Raw genomic sequence first — 12,862 nt, forward strand, 5'->3', positions numbered from 1 at the left:
GCGGGGCCAGTCTCGGCCGGACCGGCTTTGAAAACTGGAACGGTTTGAAACTCCTAAGTAGACATGAGTGCTAGCATTAGCCTAATTTCTGAGTCAATCGTGTGCTAGTAGTTGTGTTACTGGTCTGTTTCTGGATTTATCTTCAAGCTGTCGCTTTGCGTGCAAGTTTCTCGTCTTGTTTCTAAGTGACTAGGCCGAGAAGAGTGGAGATGTTGCTTGCAGTGGTTGAGAGACAAAATCACTCTCATGAGTACGTTGTTACAGCTTCACAGCGGCACAAAAACTCCAAGATGTTGAAACCAAAATAGCTTCACTTCATGTATGGTGGTCCTCCAACAGAGCATCTAAACAGAACATCTTTCTATGCACCTACTAAATATAAATGACCCCGCCTCAAGCCAGCTCCTTCTCAAGCGCATCAGCCATCTCCCCCAACGTATCAAACTTCCAATCAAACACCTCACGATCCCTATTTCCCATCACCGCACCAGGCCTCACAATCCAAGACGACTTGATACCAGCCTCCTTGGCCGGATGGTGGTCATGGAACTGACTCTGCGCCGTCTGCAGCATCTGCTCCTTCTCAACCCCAAACTTCTCCTTCACCTCGCGGAGCATGTACGTAAAGTTGCGCTGGTCAGGCTTATACGACCCTACATCCTGCGCCGTGACAATAAGATCAAACGGCACGCCCGCCATTGGTCCCGCGTTACTCAGCGCAAACGAGCCGCGGTCGACGTTGGAGAGCACGACGAGCTTGTAGTACTTGCCCAACCGGCGGAGGGCGTCGACCGTGTCCGGGAAGGCGGGCCAAGAGCCGACGGAGTCGCCAAAGGCCTTTGAGGCTTCGGCGGACGGCAGGGATGACAGGCCGAGCTTGGCGGCGATTTGGGGGTGGATTGTGGTGAGGAGCTGGGCGTAGGGGAGGTCTGGGGTCTGGGCCTGTTGCGCGGCTTCGCACTCGTGGAAGATGTCTAGGAGGTGCTTGCGGGTGAAGTCGTTGCGGTTGTTTGCGTCTAGGAGGGGTTGGAGGGCTGTTAGGGCGCCTGTTTCCCAGTCGATTAGGGTGCCGTAGACGTCGAAGGTTAGGACGCGGAAGTCTTTGAGGCTGGCCATCTTGTTTGAATTTGATATTGCAGATGATGGGAGTTCCTCGAGGAATCTAATCTTTTTTTGGTGTAATTGTGCGGGGTCAGATCCGATCGGCGGTCTTTAATCGATAAACTGTTGGACCTGAAATATAGGTCTTTTTGTCCTCTATTTAATGAATATTGTAGATCGTCTATGTTTTCAATGTGATACAGGAACTTTTACCCATTCGTCTTCCTCAATGATAGCGAAGCTTGTGATACGCAAATAGCCTCCACCTCCCAAGGGCGCGCGATGTCATCATGTCAATCGGAACCTAGAAGGCATAGACACGGTCCCCCGCTCCGTCCGGATCGCAGTCCGGCCCGATTGGACCATCGAGTTTAGTGGGGTTGCGGCACCGGCCCGGTGACCGGATGCGACCGGCACCGCTCCAGTCCACCGCCGTGTAAGACGCCTGGACGTTAAACCAGAGATAGGAGTTTCTCAATTGCACTGCACATGCCTCCCAAAATGCTTTTTGATAAGAGGCAGACATTACTGGTCAAGGAGACTTTCTGGCAATACTGTCAAAGGGGACATAACATGTCTGAAAGCTCATGTAAAAGCTAGACAAATTGCGATAGAGGAAGCTCCGGGAACTACTAATCTTGTGGTATAGTCTATCTTGTTGCTGGTGATTGCGGATGGCGGCTGGAAATGGTGATGCATGATGAAGGGTGAACATTGGAATGCATCCGAAAGCCTTTTACAATTTCGTTAAAATTGCTAGGCCAGTGTCATTACCCACAGCCTATACGCTGCTAAATACGTTGAGAATGATATGAGCAGATGGCGGGTAGTCCTTGCAACGGTCAAGCTATACTCCGACACTCCCAACGAAATTATCTAGCCATCGTGAAATTAAGGTATGCAGACATTACTCCCACGACATGATGATACCATGATGATACCATGATATCGGGTCAGATACACGGACCACAAGCCATTATGCTTCTTGCGTTCAAGAGGTGGAATCCGTGATATTTTTATAGTCACATCACCTCAGAATCTACTTCGTATATCCTCCTTGACCATCATCGCGCCTTTCCAACATACCACCAGTCAACCCTCACCCCTCGCGACCGCAAATACCAACAGACAGCATCCCCTACAAGCACTGATAATACCACGGATTCAAAACACTACAGCTACTCCCAGCAGCACACCTCGTAGCACCGACATAACTCGACCCCCCGCACTGTCCATATTTGCTCTGCGTCGGCTCGGGGACAGGAGGCGTCGTAACAGAAGCGCTTCGCGAAGAGGATGCTACAGATGAGCTCGAAGTCGATCGGATCGTCGGTATGGTCGTCGACGGCGGGATCCAGACGGTGATTGTCTCGATTACAGTATCGACTTGCGTCACAGTGATGATTTGGGTCGTCCAGCTAGAGATGGTCACTGTTACGACAGCGCGTCTTGGGAGGATTGCGGAGGAGGTTGGTGCGGTTGTGATGGCTGCCAAAGGTTGGCGTGAAGTCGCTTCGGGTATCTTAGCATGTTTTGGACCTACAAGGTTGGTCTTGCGAGTATCTTAAAGAAACGGACATACGTGTGATGGTGTTAGTTGTCAGCTGTGCAAGAACCGAGCTGCTCGACAACAGCGTCGCTGTGAGAAGATTGACTAAATGCATCGTGCGGGGGAGGGGGGATCTTGTCTCCTCGACTTCTGCGAGGCTATTGTTCAAGCTTTGGCCGAACCTCGGGAGACCGCCCTCCTATGTCACGAAGTTTACGTAGGTCGGGGTTGGGAATATATAAGGCAAGCGCGAGACTTCCAATGTGGCTTCATGGCGAGGTTCCAGGGAGAGAGTGCATCGTTTTTGGTCGTGCCGACAGCATACTATGGAAGAAGGACGAAGAGGGTGCAGGAAGCTGGTGAAGTTAGACCCCCCGGCAGATTCATAAATGGGCTTGGCACAGAGACTTTATCCAAATCCAGTCTCGAATCGATTGTGTTTGGGAGTGGAGTCTCGTGGTATGCTACCGTGGCGCATCTCTCTCAAAGTCCATTTTCCCTTTTGAGACGCGGAGTTGCATAGTCCCCTGTGAGGATAGCCGACTCCATCTTTCAAGCACAGAATAGCCAGCCCATGTCTACGAACCTGTTCGACTTGTCATGAGATCACGAGGGGGGAAAGCAGCATTGGCGTGTAACCATTAACGGCGCCTTTTAGCCTGAACGATCTCGTGGAGTATCTGCAGGCTATCCGTTGTGCAATTTGGATCAATTGCTGAATTAGAATACGCACTAGATGCTCCTGCTCGCTCGTCGACATTGCCAGAAAGAGGAGCCTTGTGTTTGGGTGTCTGACACCGACGCATAACCAGGATCATCACCTTGGCATTGGTGTTGAAGATGACTTCGAAGGTTGCGCCAAGACGTGTTTCCTTCATGTTCAGAGACTCCTTGGGCCCGGGAACCTGATGTGTTTGTGCGTGCATTTGGAAATATATGGACGTAATGAAAAGATCGAGGGAACAACGAGGATTGAGGCCATTGCATCCCGCAAACTTGTTGTTTCAATAAGGTGCACCGCTCTTCTTGCACTCAAAGATCACACAGACCACAACAACCGAAGACTGACGAGCCCCTGTAAGTTGGACCCTGCGGCTCAACCAACCCACGGACTTTGGGTTAATCTTGACGTCGCGCGAGCGAAAGCATGGCTTGTTGAGTCCCAGCTCTTAGATCACGGATTAGACTGCCGAACCTCAGCGGAGAAGATACGATGAGCAGTCAGAAGTGCTTCTGAGCACTGCTCGACCTGAGCTGACAATCATTTGTAGCCTCAATACCTCCAGACCCTGGTGCCTGTTCGGCACGCACATCCAATTGTTCAGTCTGCGCGACGAGCCTTGATTTCAAAAAAGCGCCGCGGGGAAGTGTCGAAAAGGGTCGCATCGACCTATTTGGGTATTGCAGAGTGGATCTCACGGCATGCCCTTGGCACGGAGTTGCATTGTTCGGTGTGCAATACCATGCTGCCCGCATTATCGTATGATCGAGAAAACGTATGCTCGAGAAGACCCGACACCAAAGCCTCGCCTTGTCGCCAGATTCGCATGTGGTGGAATGAAAGAGGCGTCTGGCACTACGGCTGACAGCCAACCCCTCTTCGTAGGATTCGAAGATCGACCATCCTGCGCAAGGAACGCATTTATAACGATCTTCGGGTTTGTGCTACGCCCGGCCGGAAAGCCTCATATTCGGCCGTCAAGTGCTTGAAAGACAGTCTAGTTCCTCGTTGACCCCGTCTTGATGCCGAGAATACTGTATAGTGTTGCGGTCGGTATGGTCGGATCCTGTGTGATTCGGGTAGAAAATCATCGTGCACACCACTTGAGAATAAACGGAGGGCTGTATTGTCGAAATGATGACTTGTTTGTGATTACTGTTCATCGGCAGTTCCAGCACCGACGAATCCGGTGTTGACGGCGACGATCGCAGCAGCCTTGTGTTCCAAAAATCCGGGACCAACAGAAAAGGGAAGGGTCCAGGGTTCATCTGGATCGTTGAAGAACTCGAGATCCTAGATATATAAGAAACCCTGGTCAGCAATGACTGGCAGACGCTCGCCATCCCCGCATGCCCGCCTCGAAGTCGCGAGCGGCGATCGACATGATCTGCGCCGCTTGGCTGCCAGAAATCACCGACGCGGCGACGCCTTACCTTACCCACCAGGGTTCATCCATGGAGGAAGCTGAATATGCCAGGAAGCCACGAGGGTAGGTCCCATTTCAGCATGTCCGGGAACGAAGATGGCGATGAGATGGACCTGCAGAAACTGCAGCCTAGTCCCGTCACTGGATCTCGCAGCGGATTGATCCATAGTCGAGAAGTGACTGGCGAATGATAGCCGACAGAAACCTCATTCGAAAAAGGGCGAGCAGTAAATAGAGAATCGAAAGACTCAATGAAGGCCGCCCCGACGCATATGGCGACTTCTGACGGTGATTCGTGGTCGCAGGTGGCGGGATCGTTGCGGGCGTGTGAGGCGGACCGTCATGGGGTTGCCGCCGTCCGCCTCACTTTGCCTATCTCCTGCAGGCTCACCACCCCCAACCTGTAAGGTGGAACACACCCAGATGGATGGGTTCCCACCATTGTGAGAACCGACATTGCAAAGGCCGTATGTGGCGTCTGTCCTTGCATGCAGGCATTGCAGAGGCAGGTTCTGACGACTGAGAAGCCGAAGCGGTGAGGATACCGACAATAGCTGTGCCGAAAAGGCAAGACAAAGTGCTCCTTTTGTCTTGCTTGGTGCAATAATATGCCTTGGGAACTCGTAATATCGACTCTGTCGCAGCGTACGAGGATTGGCGCGCCCGGATCATCGCATTGTGGGCGAAGATAAATACCTTCTTCGTCCTCCTGATCGCCAGTATCTCAGGATGACTTGCGCCATCTTGTTCATCCAGTGTGCTCGGGCAGACATCTCATGTTACCCATGTCCAAGCATCTGCCATGCCTTCGTCAACAGAGATGAACAGATACTGGATTCCCCGGTTGGATATCCACAAGAAGATCATCACCCAAGAGCTTCCCTATTATCTTGGGCCGGATGCAACGGTCAGACCGTACACAAATGAGGTGTGAACATCTCATTCACGATGACTGAGACGCCTCTCACAGCATCTACAGGGAGAAGATGGATTTCTCATCACCACTCCAGGCCCTTGTCTGACAGATGTAAGCTTGCCGAATGGTCCCTCTACCCATTTATTATTCTTTGACTACGTAGAATTTGTTAATCATCGTTTCTGCGTGCAGGAGCAAATCGACGATATCTGTAGGAAATCCAAGGAGATATGGGAGCGTCAGGCAGCCATTCGAGCACAAGAAGCGGACAAGCCCCTCAAAAGACCGTTGCATCAGCCGGTGGTGATATCCCGAGGGTCAAACGACTCATCAAGAAGGAGACATGATGCACACCGAAGCTATGAGCGACATCGACGTTACGACGACAGGCGGCGTGAGTGAAGTCGGGTGGATCGGTGGAGTCGACTACTGTGAATGAGATCTCGCATTGGGCCAGGTCTTTGGATCTAGGCATTGAATATTCAGGCGTTGCAGGCGGCCGGGTTAGTCCTTTCATGCATTCGGGAGGAATTTGTGGGATTCGATGATTCGACGCATGCGCAAAAGGTCGTGTCTCTGGTGAGGGGGATCGAGTTGTGTGGCCTGGTGGTCGCAGCAGACGGTGGACCCGACCGAACACTCGTTCTCTTGACTGGTTGGGCGTCTGGCGAAACGAAGCAGTATTATAACCAGATTTGTTTGATTGGGATGAGAAGAGTATGTGTCCCGAAACCATCCAGCAGTAGTCTGCCATCTGGCATTTTTGGGGGTCCAATGGTAACGTCAAAATCTCCGAGTTCTTTTGCACGCTGCTCCCTTTTGGTATGTGTATGCGGAATCGTTGCAAGAGGCGCGCATCAGAGTGCAGCACCAGCGAATGCCATCAGCTGGCGGTTCCTCGACTAAATACCTAATTGGTGCGTGTTTGCCATTTCCAGAATAGACAAGTTGCATTTATACCGGACCAAATCGTCGTTGTAGGCTAGTAGCACATTCATGCGGGCCGAGAATGTCTGTTCAATGAAACCTTCTAGGCGATGGCGTGGCTGACTGATGCTCGGACCGTGCTCCGTTGCAAATGCTCAAAGAAAAGTCCATCTTCAGTCTCAAGGTAAGATCTCTTATCCATGTCTGTTGGTTCGTGGCATGCGCGACGAATTAGACGAGACATGGCAGCCTGGTTGCGGTGGTGAGCATGACACGTCTGCCTACATTGTTACCGAGGCCAATGTCCGCGTCTTCTCAGGTCATGCGGCAGCTTATGGTAGTATATGGTGTGCTTCGCCTTTCCCAATAGGCGGCATGGATTGATCCAGACTCCAGGTCAATCCGTTGTGAAGGAAGCTTCGTATCGCTGAAGATTGAGAGGGCCAGCGGACCAGAGCATCAGTGCCTGAACGGCCGCTCTACGTGGCTCCCGGCTCGTCCCTTTGGCCCGCGTTCCCGCGGGAGAAGGCGTGAGATAGCCAACCACGTTCACCCACTCGCCGATGCGTGTCTGATTTGAAGTCATGGTACTGAGTAAGAGTTGAACGTTGACTAATACACTAATATCTGATCCTTTGGGGAAGCTGTGCTCTAGCGTGAGCACAGCTGAGTGCGTCGAGTACGCCGTGACACTGGTACCAATCAGTATAATTACCAATAGTTGATTCTTATTATACGACGAGGAAGGGTAGCCGCGTGCAAGAAGTATCAAAACTTACCAGCCGAGAAATCTGACCTTGTCGCCCTGTGGCCGAGACGGCAAGTCGGACAGAAGACAAAGCTGAGAAGGCAGCGGGCCTCTGGACATGGCTAAGGCAGTTGTTCGTTACTCAGGACTCGTGCAATGTGCATCATCACTTGGCGACATTGATGGCGAAGTTCAGTCAGGCGGCGGGTCAAAAGATTTGGACAACAGTCATCTGAGGTTGACAGGCGTCGTGTGTCTGAGGGACGTTAAGCATGGAATATTTTGTAGCCATCGTAGTTTCCCCCAGCCGTGACATTCTCACTGAGGTGGGAATGGACGTACCGCACCTAGCTGCTGGCAGCTGTTGACGTCTGTGAGTCTGGTCACAGGGGTGCATGTGCTCTGTCGGCGATAAGAGATAGCTTATCTGGAACCGTGGTCACCAAGGTCGCTGCCCGTCACGCGGGCGTCTCACATGATCGGCTGAACCGCGGCTAAATCAGGCGGCGGCACTGTTGCTGGGCACAACCACCGTCATCGCTTGCCCACTAAACGGCATCGCTGAGCCAGTCGGGAGCTTGCATCATACCTACCTACCGACTACCTGCCTGACTCTATCTATCAGCCTTCCAACTATCAACTTGCCGACAACTTGACTTGAGCGAGCCGCGGGTGTTCGTCGCATGATATAGAAATAACCGGCAACTTCGCCTATCAGTACGCCTTCGCTAAATTCGCGGCTCGTTGACGACCACGAGTGCCCGCTTGTTTCCCGTTTCGGTACCCCGCCATCAAACTTCGGTCGAGTGCCACGCAACCCCGGAATACGGCTGCCTTCGAACGATCGCTGCCTGCGCACAACCTCTTAAACGACCGGAACCCTTTCGATCTAATCGACTCGTACCATCAACCCCAAAACCTTAGCAAATCTCACCATGTCTGGCGTCTGGGGCTGGTTTGGCGGTGGCGGCGGCGCCAAGAAGAAGAACGATGCCAAAGATGCAATCCTCGGCCTTAGGGTCCAGCTTGATATGCTGCAAAAGAGAGAGAAGCATCTCCAGACGCTGATGGATGAACAAGATACTATTGCAAGGAAGAATGTCAACACAAACAAGAACGGTAAGTTATCGGAGCAAATGAGATAGTTGGCGGTTGGATACTGACGAGACATCGCGATAGCCGCAAAGGCTGCCTTACGTCGCAAGAAGGGCCATGAACACAGCCTCGAACAGACCATTTCGCAAATCACGACACTCGAGTCCCAAATCAACGCTATCGAGTCGGCGAATATCAACCGCGAGACGCTCTTGGCAATGGAGAAGGCTGGCCAGGCCATGAAGGGTATCCACGGCAAGCTCACGGTTGACAAGGTGGACCAGACAATGTACGTTTCGAAATTTGCAAGCCAGTATGAAGGAAAGATACTGACTACAAGAACAGGGAGGATCTCCGCGAACAGAATGCGCTTAGCGAGGAAATCGTCAACGCTATCACAACGGGCCAGACCGACAATATCATCGACGAGGACCTTGAGGATGAGCTGGATCAAATGCAGCAGGAGGCTCTGGACGAGCAAATGGTGGGCACTGGCACGGTACCTGTGTCAGACCGCGTCCACCAGATGCCTGCCGCCGCGAACGGCCCGAGTAAGGAAATTCCGCCCTTCGAGGTCATGATAACTGTGATGTACTGACGAGATAAACTAGTCAAAGGCAAGGCGCAAGCTGTCGAAGAGGACGACGAAGAGGCCGAGCTTCGCAAGCTGCAGGCGGAGATGGCTATGTAAGGATGTCGGGTGTGAGGCGATCCTGCGGGGATGGCCGAGAACGATGGCATAGCATTCCTGGTTCGGGATGGAGCTTCTAGAGGCTTTACATGAGAATTGCGGCGCGATGGGATAAGCAGGTCGAATATCACAGCTGCCCAGAGGAGTGGATACTGCACGACACACTCGATATACACGAACATGCTCACCACCAACGACGACTACGACTTCGAAGCGGCCCTCGTTCACATGTTTCTCAGCTACCTGCCCCTCTTTCTCAGACCTGTCTACTGGCGTTGGCGTTTTGGGTTACGTGGGTGTCATTCGATAGGAATCTCGCGGTTGTGGAGGCTGATGGGAGGGAGTTTGACGAGCTTTTCTGGTTTGCTGGAGTGGCACTTTTTACAGTCTCTGAGTACTACGTACACCTTACTTTTTTCATAGAAGACATATTGATTGTTGTTGAGAAGCTATTTGCAAAACCGTTGTCGTCACGCGGGGACCATGCAGACTGCGCATTGGCGCCATTCCTCTCGGTGAAGCACTACTTGCGGGCTAATTCGTCGGAAGCGCTGCGGCATCGCAGCGGTGTCAAGTCCGGTGAGCAAGCGGGCGAGACATTCTCTCGCCGGCCCACCGGCAATGCCAAGTTCGCTGTCTCAAAGGGATCCCCACCAGACCGGTACCGGGACAGGAGCCATCTCTCACGTGTCTCGGCACACCGCCAGTCGTCAGGAGTGACCGATCGCGAGCCGGAGTGTTGGAACCCCACGATCATTCCCACCCCCGTAGCACAGTGACAGACTGCGGTGCTGAGGTGGCGGGTGTCAGTATTGCGGAGGACTCGGCTGCCTCTTCCGACTCGCGTAGTCTACGGAGTATAGCGTACAAACAGGATCCTTGATGTGATCCGGATCCTTATCATTGCAATCACGATGTGGGCTCGATCATCGTAAGAGGTCAAATGAGGCTTTCATATACGATCAATGCAAGTTAGACCAGCGGGCACCGGAGTCCTCTGCGGTGTCTTGCGAACGGAGGCGCCAAAAATTAGGGCGGTTGGGCTGCCAGGAGAACCTTCGAAGGCTCAGCACGCTGGGAACATAGAGGGCTGGAAGAGTGGATTTTTTCCGAGATGCTTTGGAAGTATTTTCTGTCACCGTCATGGCTAATCAGCCACGATATTGGGCTGTGACGGGGACACCGATACATGCATGCTATCGAGTTCCACATGGACTGCTTATTCGAGCACCTAAGAACAGGCTTCTCAACTTTCTTAAGAGCAAATCCTTGGAATACGCCAACTCAAGAGTCAAACCTCAAGGTCGGTCGTTGATTATTCTACAAGGGTACCGGGGCTTACCTAAGTGGCCTCGTAGGGTACCAACGGCCAGGGCAGGTACGGCAGAGTCGCAGGTGTTGGCGCCTGCCGAAACTTGCACCTGCCACATGCCACACCGAAATTCTCAGCGGTGAGGCAGGAACGTTAGTGTATCCGTACTACGTAGGTACCTTAAGGTAGCAACGTCTTTCCCAACACGCTGGCCATGACGTGACAGCGACCAATGCTTCCTTCCCGAAGAAAGTGAAACCATCTTCCTGGCAAAAGCTCGGGTCAGGACTGCCAACTCAATTTCTTCCCCTTCACTTTCTGCTTCCGCCTCCCTGCAGTTTGTCATGGATGGGTGTCCTTCCGCATAAACAACAAAACAATCGACGATGAGCCTTATCCACCTCAATTGTGCGCCCGTTGTTGCAGTCCACGACATCAATCAACCGCTGGCTTTTCTCATGATCATGTACCCGACGATTACCTGACTTTCCTGGTAATATCAGTATACGTATCAGCCTCGGAATCGCGATGGCTTCCCTCGCAACTTCGATGCCTTGCCAGCTCAGATAGGTACCGACTCATTCTCCCCATCGGTCATCAGTCTTCGATCATCGGTCTTCAGGCCCGCCCAATACCACCAGCCATACTGTCGGCCGTCCTCTCAGCGCCCAACCGCCGACTCGTGTACGGCTCCATTGATTCTTTCTGTCATGTCCAGTGGCATGTCGTCAGACCAAGTCGGGAACCCGCAGAGCACCAATCCGCACCCGGCGGCATCACTGCGGCACACAACATGTGTATCCGTACGCATCTGCTCGGGCCAGACTGGGCTACTGCACCTCTCAGACACTGACCTCGGGAGGAGCCATGCCATCCCGTCCCATCTCATATCGACGTCGGCCCAACCTCCGCTAACCTCACCAACTTACTCACCAAAATTTTCGCCCGAACACTCCATTTGGCGCTTACATTAGATGGCACAGCAAGTCGTTCCACGGGAAACTCCTTGCTGACATGGTCATCATGGCACTGTATTCTTGTATTCCTCGAAGTCTCACACCCACGTTTCTCCTCATTCCCTTGCAGACAGCCGAAGAACACAGCCCGCTACAAGCCGTCGCCCAACCCAACCCCACCACTCCTCTGCTGGTGCCACTATCACTGTCACTGCAGTCACATCCGCCCCTCCCGCCAGCCGTGGTCCGGACCTTTGCTGCATGGATCTTCAGAGACGAGCCTCAGCCAGGCGAGCCACGTTGCACCTCGCTGACCGGGGGTTTAATGGCCGATGAGAAACAAACCGCGCTCGCCTCCAACCCCCACCGTTGACATGTCAGCCGCCGGTGGGCGTCTATCGAAGCATAGTTCCAGTCAACAAGTGGCCAAGTGCACAAGCATAACGTCTCTCGACGTCGTCTAACTGCTCCTAGCCAAACCGCGGCTTCTCCCTTGCCCACCCTCCATCTCTTCGAACAACACGAATGACGGGAAGAAGGTTGGGTTTACCCTCCACTACAGTCCAGGAACCACTCTTCCGTCGGCAATCGTTACCTTGTGCCTTCACAGGCGCGATGAGGACCTGTGCTTACAAGGATATGCCTGGCCCTAGTGGACCGGCCCATCGACCTTCCCTGCTCCGGCTGCCCGATGCGTGCGAGTGCACTGGGCCGGAAAATCAACGACCAGCGCAGCACAGCAATTATTAGCTCATAGCCGCTGAGTGGAGGGATGCTTGACACTTCATCGATCCCAAAAAAATTCCCTCTTTCTCAGAAGAATCTTGGAGAGTCTAAGCCCTTTCGAGGCCTTTTCAGGCCAAGTATCCTGCGTACAAGTACATTCAACCTCCTCAGTATCACTCATCTCTCATCGCCTGGCGAAGACTATTGGTGGATGGTCATTGCGCCTTGTTCTTTTGTGGTCTCTCAGTCTTTGCCATTGCCTCACCGCAAAGACTGACCCGTATGCTTTTCTTGCCTGTGGCCTCCGCAATGATGTTGGCTTCTGTGGGTAAAAGTCAAGCGACGCACTCATCCGACAGAATGGACTTGAACGGCATGGCGGTAGCGGTATGTCATCTTGAGGCCCAGGTACGGCCCTATGAGACTACGAAAAGGGATAAGACCACAAAAAGTAAACCACATATCCCGGGAAAAAATCACCGACGCTCATGCCCGGCCTCGTTGAGCCCGTCTCATTATGCGGGATGGCCGCTCGCTTCCAATCGCATCGTCGTTGGGCAGCCATCAACCCTCCTCCTTGTCTCCTTGTCCGTCTGATGTCCCAAGTCCAGTTCCGTTCCTCTGTCTCGCCTCTCGTCACATCACTCAAGCTCCCGAGTTCCAGAAACCGCACTCCCCAGTCCAACCCAATTGC

General features: G+C 52.9%; 5 protein-coding genes across 5 annotated transcripts; 3 read left to right on the forward strand and 2 right to left on the reverse strand.

Moving 5' to 3' along the window:
* Positions 1 to 154: 154 nt before the first annotated feature.
* On the reverse strand, positions 155 to 1,348 carry BDP81DRAFT_415150 (haloacid dehalogenase). Its single transcript, XM_060589427.1, has one exon. It carries the CDS (start codon positions 1,114 to 1,116, stop codon positions 394 to 396), a length of 723 nt encoding a protein of 240 aa, XP_060450225.1. The 5' UTR covers positions 1,117 to 1,348; the 3' UTR covers positions 155 to 393.
* Positions 1,349 to 5,599: 4,251 nt separating this feature from the next.
* Positions 5,600 to 6,115, forward strand: BDP81DRAFT_457163 (uncharacterized protein; the record flags this gene model as incomplete). The annotated part of the gene is made up of 3 exons (XM_060593254.1): positions 5,600 to 5,725; positions 5,777 to 5,824; positions 5,906 to 6,115. 3 exons carry the CDS (start codon positions 5,600 to 5,602, stop codon positions 6,113 to 6,115), a joined length of 384 nt encoding a protein of 127 aa, XP_060450226.1.
* A 922-nt stretch (positions 6,116 to 7,037) lies between these two features.
* Positions 7,038 to 7,508, reverse strand: BDP81DRAFT_309356 (CST complex subunit Ten1; the record flags this gene model as incomplete). The annotated part of the gene is made up of 2 exons (XM_060583538.1): positions 7,038 to 7,332; positions 7,420 to 7,508. The coding sequence occupies 2 exons, from the start codon at positions 7,506 to 7,508 to the stop codon at positions 7,038 to 7,040; spliced, it is 384 nt and encodes a 127-aa protein (XP_060450227.1).
* Positions 7,509 to 7,935: 427 nt separating this feature from the next.
* Positions 7,936 to 9,117, forward strand: BDP81DRAFT_415154 (Snf7 family). Its single transcript, XM_060589428.1, has 3 exons — positions 7,936 to 8,507; positions 8,568 to 8,772; positions 8,829 to 9,117. The coding sequence occupies exons 1-3, from the start codon at positions 8,324 to 8,326 to the stop codon at positions 9,079 to 9,081; spliced, it is 642 nt and encodes a 213-aa protein (XP_060450228.1). The 5' UTR covers positions 7,936 to 8,323; the 3' UTR covers positions 9,082 to 9,117.
* BDP81DRAFT_79255 (uncharacterized protein) lies at positions 9,086 to 10,135 on the forward strand. The gene has a single exon (XM_060596283.1). It carries the CDS (start codon positions 9,264 to 9,266, stop codon positions 9,951 to 9,953), a length of 690 nt encoding a protein of 229 aa, XP_060450229.1. The 5' UTR covers positions 9,086 to 9,263; the 3' UTR covers positions 9,954 to 10,135.
* Positions 10,136 to 12,862: the final 2,727 nt, after the last annotated feature.

Source organism: Colletotrichum phormii (assembly GCF_030913505.1).
Source record: "Colletotrichum phormii strain CBS 102054 chromosome Unknown BDP81scaffold_2, whole genome shotgun sequence".
Lineage (NCBI taxonomy): Eukaryota > Fungi > Ascomycota > Sordariomycetes > Glomerellales > Glomerellaceae > Colletotrichum > Colletotrichum phormii.

Excerpts from the sequence above, each read along its gene's own strand:
- BDP81DRAFT_415150 (XM_060589427.1), bottom strand. The coding sequence starts at position 1,116 with ATGGCCAGCCTCAAAGACTTCCGCGTCCTAACCTTCGACGTCTACGGC.
- BDP81DRAFT_415154 (XM_060589428.1), top strand. The coding sequence starts at position 8,324 with ATGTCTGGCGTCTGGGGCTGGTTTGGCGGTGGCGGCGGCGCCAAGAAG. Across the intron at positions 8,508-8,567 it reads TGTCAACACAAACAAGAACG|CCGCAAAGGCTGCCTTACGT; the intron begins GTAAGTTATCGG and ends ACATCGCGATAG. Across the intron at positions 8,773-8,828 it reads GACAAGGTGGACCAGACAAT|GGAGGATCTCCGCGAACAGA; the intron begins GTACGTTTCGAA and ends CTACAAGAACAG.
- BDP81DRAFT_79255 (XM_060596283.1), top strand. The coding sequence starts at position 9,264 with ATGAGAATTGCGGCGCGATGGGATAAGCAGGTCGAATATCACAGCTGC.